This window comes from Scophthalmus maximus, chromosome 7 (assembly GCF_022379125.1).
Source record: "Scophthalmus maximus strain ysfricsl-2021 chromosome 7, ASM2237912v1, whole genome shotgun sequence".
Classification (NCBI taxonomy): Eukaryota; Metazoa; Chordata; class Actinopteri; order Pleuronectiformes; family Scophthalmidae; genus Scophthalmus; species Scophthalmus maximus.
In genome coordinates this window covers 23,784,733-23,797,280 of record NC_061521.1, presented here as the reverse complement: position 1 = coordinate 23,797,280, position 12,548 = coordinate 23,784,733, and the positions used below count along the sequence as shown (strand labels likewise).

The 12,548-nt window shown below is 46.0% G+C and overlaps 2 protein-coding genes across 7 annotated transcripts in view; both read right to left on the bottom strand.

The window, feature by feature from the left end:
* The window catches only part of necab2 (N-terminal EF-hand calcium binding protein 2), a 94,871-nt gene extending 84,278 nt beyond the window's left edge, over window positions 1–10,593 (bottom strand). Inside the window, exons 1-2 of one of the 2 annotated variants that reach the window (XM_047333434.1) lie at window positions 10,179–10,593; window positions 5,555–5,579 (exon numbers count right to left, since the gene is read on the bottom strand). In XM_047333434.1, the coding sequence (XP_047189390.1) occupies window positions 5,555–5,579; window positions 10,179–10,547 (394 nt within the window). In that variant the 5' untranslated portion in view covers window positions 10,548–10,593. The remainder of the gene's footprint in view (window positions 1–5,554; window positions 5,580–10,178) is intronic. The other variant, XM_035642139.2, reaches the window with a different exon arrangement.
* Window positions 10,594–11,529: 936 nt separating this feature from the next.
* The window catches only part of hydin (HYDIN axonemal central pair apparatus protein), a 56,332-nt gene continuing 55,313 nt past the window's right edge, over window positions 11,530–12,548 (bottom strand). For all 5 annotated transcript variants that reach the window (XM_047333183.1, XM_047333186.1, XM_047333184.1 and 2 more), the window contains 2 exons: window positions 12,263–12,544; window positions 11,530–11,946 (listed from right to left, as the gene is read on the bottom strand). In XM_047333183.1, the coding sequence (XP_047189139.1) occupies window positions 11,737–11,946; window positions 12,263–12,544 (492 nt within the window). In that variant the 3' untranslated portion in view covers window positions 11,530–11,736. The remainder of the gene's footprint in view (window positions 11,947–12,262; window positions 12,545–12,548) is intronic.

Genomic DNA, 12,548 nt, shown 5'->3' with positions numbered 1-12,548 from the left:
GTGAGAGTCTCACAAAGAAAGTGAAACAAACCCATGTCCTAAAAATATTAAAACTATTCCTTAAGACGGTCACAGACGGCCAGTGCACGATGATGATGATGATGATGATGATGATGATGATTCAGCTGCCTCCTGTTCATTAACTCATGAACTGAATGTTGCAGTACGGACCCATCGTGCCGTCTGCACCTCCTCATTCATCCCACGGCGATGTCCCAATCTTTCTTCATCCTCCTCCTTCACCTGTGTTTCCATGACTGTTCCTGTGACACCGTCGTTCACTGTCTTAGTTTTCAGTTTCAGTTAACAGCAACTCTTATTTGCTTTAAACTCCTCTTCCTTAATTCTCTTTCTTGATCTGTTTGATGGTTGCTTATCATTAATTTCCCTTCCGGTCTGTCCGACTGCCGGCCTCACGATGAAAGAAAATATCTGAATATGACAACCGGACTGAAAAAAAAGACTGGAAAGTAAAACTACGATTTTTTGAAACGATATCCCCTTTGGCACAAAGTCTGCATAATAGATGGTACTAGAAGTCAGGTGACAGAGTGAATTCCAACGGGGATGGGGGGCAATTTGGTCTTGGTACTCTGAGTGTCAGAGTTCAGCAAAGTTGGAATTGAGTGAATCATCAGAGTTTAGCGATTCTATTGAAATCTATTAATTATGCAGGAAAATGGCACCATTTCAAATGCAGGGCTGTTCATTAAGGAAATATTAATGAATCTCTAGAGAGTCACTATTTGTCGAAAGAAAGAAGAAAAAAATGAATTGGCATCACAGACTATAGACTACGAGGCCTCCGCCGAGAGGACGGTATGACATAACGACGGATCCAGAGAGTGCCAGGGACTGAGAACACAGACATCAAATATTGATGACTAACTGCCAGAAAAAGGGAAAAGTCGAGACTCTCCAGCAAAAGCAGATATGGAAAAAATACCATTCACAAAAAAAAAACAAGAATGGTGGTTATCTAAGCACACGGGGGATTGGAGAGAAAGTCTCGGGGATCGATTCACCAAGAAAAGCAATGAAGAAGCTGATTAACAGGGAATAGTAAAAAAAGGGGGGGGGGGGGGGGGGGGATAAATTTAAAGCAGCTCAGGAGGCGGGTACAGCGAACACACACAGTCACATCCTGTTGTCAGTCTCGATAAAAGCACAGAAGTTTCGTATAGCCGGTGGGAAGTTGATTTATTGTGCAGAGAAATCAATAATGGATTCAAACCGTCACAGTCCGGTGCTGAGGGGAACTCATGGTGCGCTCACACCAAACGCAAAGCAAATTTATAGTGTTGCGTTACTCGCGCGAGTTTGGCCCCAGGATCATTTGAGTAAACACAACCCGCAAATATTTCGCTCGTTCTCTTTCGACAATCTCAACACCAACTTGGTTTTGCCAAATGCTACATTTCGCATCTCTATGTTATCCGCGTCCTCGCGTCGACTTTGTATATAATCTCATTGTGCGTATAATTCGCTTTGGAGAAAGCTTGTTTCTCTCTTTCTTGTTGTTCTGATTTTCTTTGATTTCGATTTACAAACCCAGATTTCTTTTCCTGGCGGACACACAGAAGCGTCAGCTAACATCATACCTCCACCAAGGATGTTATGTTCTCATTGCTTGTCTTTTTGTTGGACTGCTCAAAAACTACTGAACCAATTTCCAAGAAATGTTGTGGATGGGTGGGGCATGACTCAAGGACGACCCCAATAAATTTTGGATCAGAAATGTGTCTTTAACATTGACGGGATAGGGCACCCTTCTACTTTTAAGTGACATATCGTAAGTGAATACTGAGGCGAGATACTTGTATTAACAAGAATCATGTAAAAAGGTCTGATTTGAGCAAGGGAAGAGAGAAGCTGTCTGTTTGAATTAAACGGCAGACAGGTCAGACCGTTCAAAGGTTTGTGGCGCCGCACATTATTTATTCATTCATTTACACCTACTGATGCATCAAATCACCTCGGATTAATTTCAACTTTCACGGAGCTAAATGTGATGTGTCAGCGCCCGATTCTCCAGATGAGATTGAGGAGAGAATATATATATATATATATATAATTCTTCCTCAGTTGCTTGATTAGACACCAGATAGTTAGCTTGAAAGACTATGACGAGAAAAAGTGAAATAAAATGAGGAAGTCGGTTTCATTAATGTGACAGTGATGAGCTCTCTCTCTCTCTTCTGCTTGGCCACACCGAGTAGACAGTGTTTGCGTTAATGTTGTAAGTCTAGACTTGACAGCGTGGATCAACAAGCCTCCCGAAACACTGTCTGCTTTCTGTCTGCACGTCAAAGACTGTGACGATAATTATCAGATGGCTGATGAGTCGCGCGGCGCGAAGCAGAAGTGGGAAAAAACGATCCTACCCGTTAACCGATCGCACCAAGAGTTCCTCCATGTGTCCTTGTCTGTGTTAATGTCTCGCTACCATGTTTGTTTTTTCATCAAGTGTGCATACGAAGACCGCAGACGAATTCCAGGGGCCCATTTCATTTGCTCTGCCAGACTCACGGTCTGGATCTCCTCCATTGGGAAGTGATTTCCCCTCAAGCAGAAATCTTGCTGCTCCAATCACAACGGATGATCTGATAAGGGGCGGGGTTTATACCATGACGCGGAGAGATGCGACTTTTGTAAAGAACCAAGATGGCGGGATCACTGTGGAATCATCATTACATCATCTCCTCTCTGCTCTCGTCTGTTGACATGTCGCGTCGCTCAACAGACGTCACATGATTCGTTGCTCTCACTGGTTGTACGTCTGTCCAGTTGCGTCCGGGGGCCTTTTGGTCTGCGTCCGTTGGTAACGCCTTTTGCAAATACAAAATGAACTGAGAGGTCCAAGACTAATGCGCATTTGAGTATTAGTCCGGCCTCTGCCCTGTGGTCGAGCAAGAAAAAGAAAAGTGTGTGATGTTACAAATCGGTCCGTTATTGGTGCTAAAGTTAAACTTGTTAAAAATATAACTCAGGCTTGTACACTTACACAAAAACAATGCCCATTGATGCATGCTGCATGTATTTGCAGTAGAGGTGGATGAATAATGTACCAACGCACGCGCACGCGCGCACGCGCCCACACACACACACACACACACACACACACACACACACACACACACACACACACACACACACACACACACACACACACACACACACACACACACACACACACACACACACACACACACACACACACACACACACACACACACACACACACACACACACACACACACCCTTTGCTGTTTCAGCATCTCGGGGGCAGGAAGGGCCCGGCCCCCTGAAATCTGCGCTGGCTATGAATGTAAAGACAGAACTCGGCCATTAAACCTCAATTACTGGCCTGTTGTCAGCTGTACAATACTCTCTGCAATTCCCTCACTCCTCTTTCTCTTCCCTCTCTTGTTCCTCGCCTCCTCTGCCGCCACCTCTCCTGCCTTTTTTCCCTTCGTCAGTCTCTTCCCCCTCTGCACCTTTTCTTTTTCTTTTTAAAACAATCCTCTCCTCTCTCCCCGTTAGCGTCTCCCCCTCTCTCTCTCTCTCTCTCTCACTCATTAAAACAGTTCCCTGGTCTTTTCCCAGGAGAGACGAGGAGGGGGGATAAAAATAGCTCTTCTTCAGCTCGCGCTCACTGGTTTCTTCTTCCCAGCCTGGATTCCATACATCAAATAACCAATGTACGTTTCCTCTCCTTCTCACCCAACTGCCACTTTAAACACAGTTTCTACCAGCGGCAGAGTTCTTGAAACACCCCGAGAGACCGTTATCGCAGAGTCGCTCACAATCACAAACGGCTTGTTTGTGGCGGCAGAAAGGAGCTGCTGCTCTTATCGCCCGGCGCAACGTGGTGTTTGTTTCGGTTTTTAAGATTAGCAAAGGAAATGAAAATGTGAATTTTGTCGTCGTAAAAAAACTGACGTTCTGCATCTGAGCGGCTTGGGTAATTAGGCCGAGCAGGCGTTGGAAATGTTGAGGGCTGATGCCACGGTCTGTCGTAAAAGGCACAATCATCCCTCAAAAATAACCCCAGGCGAGATGAGAACGTCACTTAATGTGTCAACAGTTAAATCATCTGTAAAGAATTGTGAGCTGGTCGACAACTTCAGTTAATAAATGCAACACACACGCACACACACACACACACACACACACACACACACACACACTGCTATGGTGCAAACAACTTATGAAACAAAGCTCAAACATATGAATGGTAACTGGCGGAAGAGTCAAAAGAGGCAATTCAGTCAAGTGTTTTGCCCAAGGACATTTCAGCAAGCTGACTGGGAGAAGCGGGGATTGAACCCCCAACTTTCCGATTAGTGGCGAGCGTCTCTACCACCCGAGCCACAGACACTCATATCAGTCATATAAGCCATGGTAATGCGATGAATGTTTTTCTTCACAAAGATATATTTTGGGAGCTGGAGAGAAAGCAAAGGAGTAATAAGCTTGGATATAGCAGAGAAATATGTCCACACACACACACACACACACAGACACACACACACACACACACACACTGGAAGAGCAAGGGGCCATCTGGATGCAAAGCTTTTTTAGGCCCGTTTCCTCATTAGTCAAATTCTAATGTCTAAAACGACACAGTGATGACGGAGAAAAAAAAGAGGCAAAGAGGGAGGTGTTGAGAAAGAGGAGACGTGGATGAAGGTAAAGGGATGTGGAGGAGATGAAGAGAAAAGATGGGGATGCCAGAGAGTATAAACAAACTACTCGCTGGCACAGCTACATGGTAAAAGAAATGTCCCCCCTTTTTGAAAACACTTTAATTTCCCAACATGCTAAAAATATACAGCCGCAGCAGCTCGGACATCCCACAGGCAGGACTCAGCCCTCGCTGGTCTCCTGCTTACAAAAGGCTTCAGAGACAAACAATCTAAGCCATCCGTCTGAAAACCCACACGACGACGTGTAACTCCATTCAGGTGCAGTGAGAGAATAATATGCACCGAAAAAACCACTCGATGGAATGCAGCCATTTTTCATGTTATAGGTGTGTGACTTCTACAAATGTCCATAAATACAACACAAACGTAGAGGCAGACCATCGCGGACTACATGTAACCTCTTTTTTTGTGCAACACTTGTGAGATCTCTGAACTGACATCATCATGTCACGTGTATCATGTGTTAATAGCTGCTTTCAGACATGAACTGAAGACCGTTCTATTTCCTGAGTATTTGACAACGCTCATGTCTGCAAAAATGTTACTGCAGAGCATTTTTTCCGGAACTTTTTTTCTGCCAAACCCCTTGCGAAATGTGAGACTTTAGCAGGGAAATCTGCACATTTCCCAGAGTTAATGTCTGAGAAAACAACTTATATATCCTCTAAGATCAACTAGAATTGTACAGTATACCTACACTGTACATTCATGTTGCAATCCATAGCTCATACGGCTCTGTAATGGATCATTTCCAACTAAAACATGGTTTTAAGCATCTCCACACATTTCTTTCTTCAGGTCTGCGGAGAGAAAGCTTTTGACAGTCAAAGAGATTCACTCACCGTCTTTGTCAGCTCTCCTGAATATCTGCGGACACAAAGCGAGACAGTGGAAGTTAGTGTGAGTGAAGGCATCAACACTGAAAAGATGGAGGCATAAAGAAACAAATATTGTTATTACTGAGTGGTTATAATGTTGAATTCAACTTAACTGTAACTCGTGTATTGTGTGATTTGAATATTGATTAGCTGTGTATCATCAGCATACATGAAACAACACATTATGTTTCCATACAAACGAGCGGAGAGGAAGCACATAGAAAAAAAAAGAGAGAACAGGACCAAGACCAAGAAAGTCCATTACTGATATTTAAACACTAACGATACACTGAAATATCGCGATAACGACAACATTGGGGAGGTGAGTGTTGCCTAAGCTCCAGCGCTAATTAGCATTAGCAACAAACAAAAAATAGCATTAGCAAAACATCCAACCGCCGCTTCTTATTTTTTACCTGGCGTTTGCGTCGCTGTCGCCGGGTTAAAATAACAGACGCCGTCGGCGGTGGTTGTCATTAAACAGTCATTAAGACAGGACGCGGAGTCAAACGCGTCTGTTGTCGGTCTGTTCCCTCTCTGACCGTCGGTACTTCAGACAGAGATAGTTTGCGTGAGAAGAACCGCCACTCCGTACGTGAACTGAGTCCGAGAAAATCCAACAGAGTGAGACATCTTTCGTCTTCTTCGCCTAATGAGTTTCCGGCAGGCTGTGCACTGCAGAGCGTAATGCTGCCCCCACAGTCTAAGAATGGCTATTTCATCTATATTCTTAGTCTAGTTGGGTGTAGAAACCTGAGGACCGACTCTGCCAGCAAGTTGAAAATTAGTTTCAGATCAAAGAAATAGCCTCAAAAGAGAAAGATAACCTCCTGAATGAATGTTGTCTTTCACTACTGTATTTATTACATTTAAAAACCACATGCTGGACTGATTCCAACTAAGTCTCCACACTGGCACAGACCGTCTGGGTGGTTTCCAACAACTTTCTAAATATTTGGCTACAGACCAGGATGTCCCAGTCTCAGCCTATAGTCGGAACCACGTCATCCCTTCTTCCATGGCTGCAGAGCGGAGTAACGCCTGCTCCTGTGCTCGTCTTCCCTTTCTTTTCGCCACTTCATCTTCCGGACCCGTTGACTCTACGGCCATTTTTATATATATATATATATATATATATATATAGGTACAATAAAAGTGTTTTGAGCAAGTTGTTTTGGCTAAAAACCAGCTGTGAGTATCATTATCCTCATCATCACCATCTTCAACACCTTCGGACATCAGACGCAGAAGCAGTTGCAGACATTGCACTGAGGTTTAATGCGATCATTCAGTCAAATGTAATGGCTCCTGATAGGAAAAGGTTCCCCACCCCTCTGCCTGCTCACACACACACACACACACACACTCACACACACGTGTGCGCACACACACACACACACACAACACTGCGAGTTAATTTGTAGCCTGAGTGAAAAAGTCTTCTCTCTGTGAAATTGAGAGTGGCAGCTCTGGTGCTTTTGTCCGTCTGAACTGTTCCCGCTGACGACGAGTGGCAGGAAACAACACGGGGACACAGCAGAGGACAGAAGAGACGCAGTGAGGAGGGACGCAGCAGATGAAAGATGTGAAGGCTGACAGAGAGGGAACAGTGTATTCGCCATAGTGTGTGTGTGTGTGTGTGTGTGTGTGTGTGTGTGTGTGTGTGTGTGTGTGTGTATGTTGATTCAATTCATTTCATGCATTGGTCTTGTTAATTGTGACGTATAGATGGACAGAAGTATTGTTGTATCCTTTGGACTTTTCTTCTTCTCTTTGCTCGGCACCAGTCGTCTTTTGTAGCTGTGGCACTCCTGCGATGTGAGGTTTTGATTATTTTCAACTCTTTCCTGACAAAGCTTTGGACTAATATTTCAATTATGAGAAATGTCTACAGAATAAAAGACACTGAAAATAAGTATTAGCTTTTTTGAGGCAAAGTTGACAGCAATTGTGAAAAAAAATGTCCAGCTCAAAATCATCAGGCTTCAAGTTTAAACAAGCAAACCACAAAAAAAAAAAAATTAATAAACTAATCTAGAGATCCATTTACTCTATGACTGTGCAGGTTGTTAATCTAAAAATAAGTGGTGCGTTTAGGCGGCGGCGGCCATCAGAACACGGCCAAAGTGAAAATCATTAACTGCTGAGACGAGCTACGTTTACAACAAATGACAAGCTGTTCTCAATTGTGAATGCTTTTCCAGCTGCACCCTGGGGCGCACACACTCAACTCGGCAGGAAAGAGCCAACTCCGAGGTGTGTGTGTGTGTGTGTGTGTGTGTGTGTGTGTGTGTGTTGTAACAGAAACACAGAGTGAGGAGGAAACGAGAGACAACAAAACAGACATACAGAAAAGACAGAACAGACAGAGGGAGGGAGAGAGTTGCATCCGTCTCCTTGTTAAAATCTTTGTTTTCCGGGCCTGACTGAGGACAGAGGAGAGTAAGAAGACAAGAATATGGAGGAGAGGAGGAGGAGGAAGAGAGGATGAAAGCAGTTTAAAGAATGAAAAGAAAAAGAAAGGTGCACAAAGGCTAAGATGAAACAGAAGACGGGAGGAAAAACAAGCAAGCAGAGGATCTAATGAGGAGAATGCTGCCTGCACACACACACACACACACACACACACAGACCCACTCAAATCCCTCTTGTGTGTGTGGACTTCTATTCTATTATAATATTGGAAAATGGAAAAAAATAAACATTAACATTTCAAAGTTTGGGTCAATGTAGAAAGTGATCTGCAGAGAAAATGCCAGAATGAGTTGTTTGCGGGTGATGTCAGAAAGCGGGGCGCACGCGCGGTTTATCGACCAATCGCTGGAGAGAACGGCAGAGTATGTGTTGTGTCGTGTGCAGGACGTGAGGTAAAAACACAAACGGAAGGAAACAGAGTTCACTAAAATTATTGCAATGAAAAAAAAGAGGAAATATATCCAGAGGACAACGTACTGTATGTACAGGAAAAACAAATGACTCTGAGATCATCAGTATTTTTTTATTTTCACCCACTTCAGCGTAAACTGGCCCCGCCCTCAACTGGACAGGTTGTGGAGTTTGTTGGAGCAGTCGGCGGTTCACCGAGCTCCGCTGCCCCCTCAGGTGTTCCGCTGCCCCCTCTCTCTCTCTCCTCTCTCTCTGTCATCTGATGCTCACTCAGGGCAGCGCCCCCCCCCTCTGTAATAGATTCTCCCTGTCAATCACGACGGCACAGGCCTGGTTCGTCATCGTCATCCTCACCTTTGCCGTCTACATCTTCCTGACGGGCTCTGTGACTGTTTTAATGAAACATAACGTGATAACATATCTATTTTATTGCCGTTTGCTTCTTTTTATTCATAAAACATTTTCCAATTCTATGAATGTTTAGCCGAAAGGCGCTACATAAATAAAGTTTGATTGATTGATTATCGCTGCAAATTAACTTAAATCCTTGCCTCTTTCTATGGGGGGGCCTCGGGGCCCCAACATTATCTCTTGAACCGGCCCCCCTGATGGTTCAGGCCGCCTCTGGATACAATCGGTTCCAGATCAAAAACATTTTTCACTGAATGAAATAGGATTTTAGCTGCAGCAAGTGAAGCTTGTGTTTTTAAACATGTTGAACCAGATAGAAATTCAACAGTCTTGGGGGGTTCTGCCTTTAAATGAAAAACATCAGAAATACAGGCTTTTATCAGAAGAAGCGACGCTGTACTGCATCTGCCTGAGGACAGTTCCCTGCACAGGATCTATCTGCTCTCATCTTCATAATCACTTTTTCTATGGACCATTTATTTGGGTCGTGGTCGGACTCTGTGCAAACCGAACTGTACTTTCCTCTTTTGTTTCTTAACCCTATTAGAGCATTAACATGACATAACAGCTGATCTGATGAAGCTCGAGTGGGGGCAGTGATGGAAGAAGAATAACGCAGTGGTATATTGATCATCTCACCTATAAATCGACAGTGCGCTGCGTGTAATTTAACTGAAGCAGCACAGTGATCCAGTGCGTGTCAGACTTTATTCGCACGCACAGAAAAAAAACCTTTAAAAGTCAATTTTATGATATTATGTTCGTCAATAAGATGCATATTTATGCGTTGATCTTCTCTTTCCGGGGCAACAAGAAGATGGATGTACATGCGGGATGTTGTGCGACCGTCCACTCCTGCAGAGAATCACAGGTTTGATTCCGGAACAGCCATGTGCCTTGTGTAAAGTGCCAGGTGAAGCTGTTTCCCGCCCCGCCGCGCTCGAGCCACAAGTTTTTAACACCGAATTGTGACATTGCCCCCGTGCGTAATTGCGCACTGCACCGGTGCGTTCGCTCTCCATCCAGCGCGCAAACACACACACACACACACACAAGATGTCCGGCCGACCTCTCCACACACACACACACACACACACACACACACAACCTGTCCGGCCGACCTCTCCACACACACACACACACACACACACACACACAACCTGTCAGGCGCACCTCTCCACACACTCACACACACACACACACACACACACAAAACCTGTCAGGCGCACCTCTCCAGGCGCACCTCTCCACACACACACACACACACACACACACACACACAGATACTCACATCCAGGATGACGGAGATGCCTCTGCGCGGCTCCGGCGCGAAGAACTGCTCCTGCGCCACGGCCACGTCCTCCTTGCTGGACGCGTACTCCCGGCTGGCGATGTTCTTGTTGTCGCTCATCTTGGTGACTATCCAGCGGACGAGCCCGTCGATTCCACCGGGCTGGGCGCCGCTGTTTCCGGACTGCGCTGCCGTCGCGGACTCGCTGTCCTGACCGGCTACGGCTGCGGGGTTCGGCGGCTGCTGCGGCGGCTGCGGCGGCGGCTGCTCGCGGTTCTCTCGGGTCTCCTGGGCGCGAAGTTTGCCTTGTTCTTTGTTGAGCAGTTTGTGGACTCCGTCCCGACAGTAGCGCGCTGCCTGCTCACACATCCTTTTTGCCGCGGAGCGCTCATGCTGCGCTCTATGGGGGAGAGAGAGAAAGCCCCCACCCACCCCCAGCCCCCCCTCTCTCCTCCCGTCTTACATCACAGCACCCACCCCAGAACACACCCACCCATCCTGCACATAGCCTCAATAACCACCGACCTGGTGCAAAAACGGGAGAGTTTACAGTGACTTTGCTCACCGTCTCACACCATTATTTCCATTTTGCTGCAGTCATATTCATCCTGAAGTGTGTTTATATGTTTTTAGTTTGTTTTTCTAACCCTGGTTCTCCTAAGTTGTCAGTTAACATCCAGTCATGTTGTAGTAAACCTATAGAAACCACTTGGGACCGTTTAGGATAGGGTCCCCATCGTGGGTTTATTGTCTGAAAGTAACCCGATGGTGTTTGTGTGAGACAATGGATTACACACACACACACTCTGTCGTTTAAACAAAGACAACGTTATATTATGTCTTCCTTCCTTTAACCGGTCACCAGCAGGAGCCGTGGGCCCACGAGCCTCGCGTGTGTCACCTGCTGAGTCCCAGTGAAGAAGATCAGAGGATTTGCTGAAAAGTGTCACTCCAGCTCATCATGAGAGGGTTTTGTCAGTGTTGTGTGTGTGTGTGTGTGTGTGTGACAGGTCTAACCTTTGGTAATGAGAACCCCCCCCCTCCCCAGCTCTGCGTTTTCAGCACAGTAGATCATCTTGCCAGCGATGTGCCATATGTCTAACAGGGCAAATGTGAGGGTTTTGGACAAATGAATTCCTTGTGGAAAGTTGACCGTTGACACTTTAACACTCTGGTTATCAAAATGACCATAAGACAAAACACACACACACACACACACACACACGTAATCTCTGTATCCTCTTGTGTATCTTCCCCTCATTGCTGGAGAACTGTAGAATTAGGTTGGAAACACTTGACGTGACTGCCCCCATGTGGACGTGAGTGTGTATTGACGAGGGACCGGACAGGGTTTTTCGCCTCTTCATCATTTATTCAGTCGAACCGAATAAATAACACATGGGGAAAGTTCCCCGCTTGTGATTTTCAGGCATTGAATAAATAAGTTTGTAAACATGTAAATAAAATTGAAGAATCGTCCAATTTTTTGCAATTTCTTTGGCATTTGTTTGTGTCAGTCCTTTTGTGTGTAGTGTGCACATACAGTGTCTCTCTCTCTCTAAGCTGAATCAGGGCGGACGCCCTTCAAGTAGAAGACCCAGGAGCAGGGGTTGCTGTGGCCCTCAGCCCGTTGGCTGGAGATGGTCAGCTTGCCGAGCCAGGGCCCCGGCTGGCCTCCCGCGGGGGCCACGAATGACACCAAGGTGTTGTGTGTCTTCTTGGAGGGGAGGGAGTCCACACCTTTGACGGTGAAGCAGGGGTTATCCACCTAGGATGAGGGTCGATACGGGTTAGATCAATTACAAATGAAAATAATGGACATATTTTGTAGATGATGTTTAAGATGTAAAACTGTCTATAGCTGGATCCGGGATATATATGCGAGTAGAAACTCACCCTCTTCAACTGTTCAAGGTTAGATTTAAATCAGCTCGTTGTGAATGCTCGAGAGAAATTGTAACTCTTTCTTTGAAGTTTAAGAAATGTACAGACTTTCAGCTCTGTGACCACATTTGACTCTTCATGCTCATGTTACACTAACGCTCCTGCAGAAGCGTCGCACTTTGACGAGACGAGGTCTTCACCTGAAAAGAGAAGGCGACCGTCTGCAGGAACACGTTCTTGAAGGGGATGGCAGCTATGCGACCCGCAGTGACGGTGAACGGGCCCTGGGCTTTGGCAGGGAGGCAGATCCCATGCAGGGGGAAGACGTATTCGCCGCCGAGGCCGGAGGACAGGCTGAGCTGGCCTCTCACCTCCCCCACCTGATGAGGCTCGAAGCACACTTCGAAGTTGGCCTCGCACCCGGTCAGGGGGCCCGGCGGAGCGACAATGAGTTTGCCCACTGCGAAGTCTGGGCAATCGATCTGG